Source organism: Oncorhynchus mykiss, chromosome 10 (genome assembly GCF_013265735.2).
Source record: "Oncorhynchus mykiss isolate Arlee chromosome 10, USDA_OmykA_1.1, whole genome shotgun sequence".
Taxonomy (NCBI): Eukaryota; Metazoa; Chordata; class Actinopteri; order Salmoniformes; family Salmonidae; genus Oncorhynchus; species Oncorhynchus mykiss.
Genome location: NC_048574.1, coordinates 73,360,966 through 73,364,851, shown reverse-complemented (window position 1 = coordinate 73,364,851; position 3,886 = coordinate 73,360,966). Strand labels below are relative to the sequence as shown.

Sequence of the window (3,886 nt, the reverse complement as noted above, 5' to 3'; positions counted from 1 at the left end):
ACGGCATAGGCAAGTTGCAGTAGATGATATAGAGTACAGTAAATACATATGAGATGAGTAATGTAGGATATGTAAACATTATATAAAGTGCCATTGTTTAAAGTGACACATACATTTCATCAAGTTTTTAATTATTAAAGTGGCTAGAGATTTAAGTCAGTATGTTGGCAACAGCCACTCAATGTTAGTGATGGCTGTTTAACAGTCTGATGGCCTTGAGATAGAAGCTGTTTTTCAGTCTCTCGGTCCCAGATTTGATGCACCTGTCCTGACCTCGCCTTCTGGATGATAGCGGGGTGAACAGGCAGTGACTCGGGTAGTTGTTGTCCTTGATGATCTTTTTGGCCTTCCTGTGAAATCGGGTGGTGTAGGTGTCCTGGAGGGCAGGTAGTTTGCCTCCGGTTATGCGTTGTGCAGACCTCACTAACCTCTAGAGAGCCTTGCGGTTGTGGGCGGAGCAGTTGCCATACCAGGCGGTGATACAGCCCTACAGGACGCTCTCGATTGTGCGTCTGTAAAAGTTTGTGAGTTTTTTTGGTGAAAAGACAAATTTCTTCAGCCTCCTGAGATTGAAGAGGCGCAGTTGCGCCTTCTTTTCACCACGCTGTCTGTGTGGGTGGACCATTTCAGTTTGTCCGTGATGTGTACGCCGAGGAACTTAAAACTTTCCACCTTCTCCACTACTGTCCCGTCAATGTGGATGGGGGGCTGCTCCCTCTGCTGTTTCCTGATGTCCACGATCATCTCCTTTATTTTGTTGATGTTGAGTGTGAGTTTATTTTCCTGACACCACACTCCGAGGGCCCTCACCTCCTCCCTGTAGGCTGTCTCGTCGTTGTTGGTAATCAAGCCTACCACTGTAGTGTCGTCACTGGTGGGAGTCACGTGGTGGCCAGTATTGTGTTAATATCACACTGTGGTTGACTGATAAAGAGTTTCACTTCCATAAATCACACAGACACAGGACAGTGCAGGGAGAAGACACAGGTACAGATGTACATTAGAGTTGAGGTTAGAAGTAGAAGTTACTGTATTTGACCACAAGTTTGTTAAGATGTCAGAGGGAGTCTATGAAAACTCAGAACGATTTAAAGACGATGAGCCTGATGCAATGAAGAACACAGACATTGATGGCCAACTATATGCCAACGTAAGAGCCTTCAAACCCAGTACAAGAGATGGAGTTGTTGCTTCAGGTAAGATTGCATGGACACACACACACACACACACACACACACACACACACAATACATGTAACAGGTGAGATTATCCTGTAGTACTAAAGATTTATTTGTCCCAATCCTGGATGATACAGTAAAACACATTACCAAAGATCTTTAATCATTTGTGATTCAGTACATGTTCATTGGTGGAAGAGACCCTCTGGAGTTGCTGCAGTGTGTCTGGGGCTGCTGTGTGTTCTCCTACTGGCTGGGATCATAGGCCAGTCGTTACAATGTAAGTCTACAGTATATCTATACTGAACAACAATATAAACGCAACATGCAAACATGTCTAAGATTTCACTGAGTTACAGTTCATATCAGTCAATGGAAATAAATTAATTAGGCCCTAATCTATGGATGTCACATGACTGGCAGAGGTTCAGCCATGGGTGGGCCTTGGAGGGCATAGGTCCACCCACTTGGCCGCCAGATTCCAACCACTGAGGAACCAAGCCCAGCCTATCAGAATTAGATTTTTCCCCACAAAAGTGCTTTATTACAGACAGAAATACTCCTCAGTACACCCCCACCCTCAGATGATCCAACAGGTGAAGAAGTCAGATGTGGAGGTCAGGGGCTTGCATGGTTATACGTGGTCTGCAGTTGTGAGGCCAGTTGAACGTACTGCCAAATTCTCTAAAACAACATAGGAGGCAGCTTATGGTAGAGAAATGAACATTCGTTTATCTGGCAACGTCTCTGGTGGACATTCCTGCAGTTAGCATGCCAGATGCAGATCCCTCAAAACTTGAGACATTTGTGGCAAAACTACACATTTTTAAAGTGGCCTTTTATTGTCTCCTGCAGAAGGTGCACCTGTGTAATGATCATACTGTTTAATCAACTTCTTGATATGCCACACCTGTTAGGTGGATAGATTATTTTAGCAAAGGGTAAATGCTGAATAACAGGGATGTAAACACATTTGAGAGAAATAAGCTTTTTGTGGGAATGAAACATTTCTGGGATCTTTTAATTCATCTCATGAAACATGAGACCAACACTTTACATGTTACATTTATATTTTTGTTCACTGTTTAAATAGTTCTTATAATTCAGATTTAGTAGTTCTGATGTGATCCATTTTAGTGAGCAACTTTTTATTTTTTGTTGTTGCAGACAGCAACGTCTCAAAGAATTCATCTGCAGCGATAGACCAGCTACAGACCAGTTATAACACCATAACTAAAGAGAGAGACCAGCTACAGACCAGTTATAGCAACATGACTAAAGAGAGAGACCAGCTACAGACTGAGAGAGATGTTCTTAGCGGCGGGCTTTCCGATCTCAGTGAGTAAACCTACAATAATAAATGATCATTAACAACACAGACCTGATCAAGAGTCTGTGTTTTTTCATTAAGTGTACAGGGTGATAAATTGAAGGAAATTAATGTTAATCGTCTTGTAGAAAAAACCTGTCCTGAAGGATGGCAGAAGTTAGAATCAAGTTGGTACTTCCTGTCTACTGAGACTAAGACCTGGAAGGAGAGCAGAGAGGACTGTCTGGAGAGAGGAGCAGACCTGGTGATCATAAAGAGTGATAAGGAAAAGGTGAGAGAGAGAGAGAGAGAGAGAAAGAGAGAGAGAGAGAGAGAGAGAGAGAGAGAGAGAGAGAGAGAGAGAGAGAGAGAGAGACGGTTAGATATTAACAAACATATGAATATATAGTTATCTTTCTCAACAACAGCCATTTCCCTTCAAACTCAAGAAGAGAGTCTGGATTGGTCTGACTGACTCTGATAATGAGGGGACCTGGAAATGGGTGGACGGCACCCCACTGACCACAGGGTGAGAGATGATAACTAATCTGTCAATAAGTCTCCATTCAACCTTTTTCTATACAGGTTATTGTCATTGAGGGCAACAAAGTTCACTTTAAGATGAAACATGCCTGTATATTATTTAGGATTGTGATGTTCTAACAGTGATGTCTGACTGTTTGTAACCCTGTAGGTACTGGTATTAACCATGATATCTGACTGTTTTTAACTCTGTAGGTACTGGTATTAACCATGATATCTGACTGTTTTTAACCCTGTAGGTACTGGTATTAACCATGATATCTGACTGTTATAAACCCTGTAGGTACTGGTATTAACCATGATATCTGGCTGTTGTTAACCCTGTAGATACTGGTATTAACCATGATATCTGACTGTTTTTAACCCTGTAGGTTCTGGTATGATCCACAGCCTGATAATGGTGTGAAGGACTGTGTTGAGATACGCACAGATCAGAGTCCTCTGAAGGCATGGAATTACTTGTCATGTTTGGAGAATCGTCACTGGATTTGTGAGAAAGGTGTTTAACATCACCATGACAACATATACATACATACATACAAACACATACAGCAGCCTACAGTGCACAGAACTTCCTCCTTCATTCTCTGTCTCTGTCTCTCTGTCTCTGTCTCTCTGTCTCTGTCTCTCTGTCTCTGTCTCTCTGCCTCTGTCTCTCTGTCTCTGTCTCTCTGTCTCTCTGTCTCTCTCTGTCTCTCTGTCTCTCTCTGTCTCTCTCTCTCTCTCTCTCTCTCTCTCTCTCTCTCTCTCTCTCTCTCTCTCTCTCTCTCTCTCTCTCTCTCTCTCTCTGTCTCTGTCTCTCTGCCTCTGTCTCTCTGCCTCTGTCTCTCTGTCTCTGTCTCTCTGTCTCTCTGTC

General features: G+C 42.9%; 1 protein-coding gene across 1 annotated transcript; it reads left to right on the top strand.

Annotated features, from left to right (window-relative positions):
• Positions 1 to 2,351: 2,351 nt before the first annotated feature.
• On the top strand, positions 2,352 to 3,669 carry LOC118936751 (C-type lectin domain family 4 member E-like). The gene is made up of 4 exons (XM_036933932.1): positions 2,352 to 2,516; positions 2,637 to 2,779; positions 2,916 to 3,016; positions 3,402 to 3,669. The coding sequence occupies exons 1-4, from the start codon at positions 2,450 to 2,452 to the stop codon at positions 3,535 to 3,537; spliced, it is 447 nt and encodes a 148-aa protein (XP_036789827.1). The 5' UTR covers positions 2,352 to 2,449; the 3' UTR covers positions 3,538 to 3,669.
• The last annotated feature ends 217 nt before the right edge of the window (positions 3,670 to 3,886 follow it).

What these genes read in the sequence shown, in the direction of transcription:
- LOC118936751 (XM_036933932.1), top strand. Translation starts at nt 2,450, where the DNA reads ATGACTAAAGAGAGAGACCAGCTACAGACTGAGAGAGATGTTCTTAGC. An exon ending in TAAAGAGTGATAAGGAAAAG is followed by an intron (nt 2,780 to 2,915) that starts GTGAGAGAGAGA and finishes TCTCAACAACAG; the next exon opens with CCATTTCCCTTCAAACTCAA. An exon ending in GGCACCCCACTGACCACAGG is followed by an intron (nt 3,017 to 3,401) that starts GTGAGAGATGAT and finishes TTAACCCTGTAG; the next exon opens with GTTCTGGTATGATCCACAGC.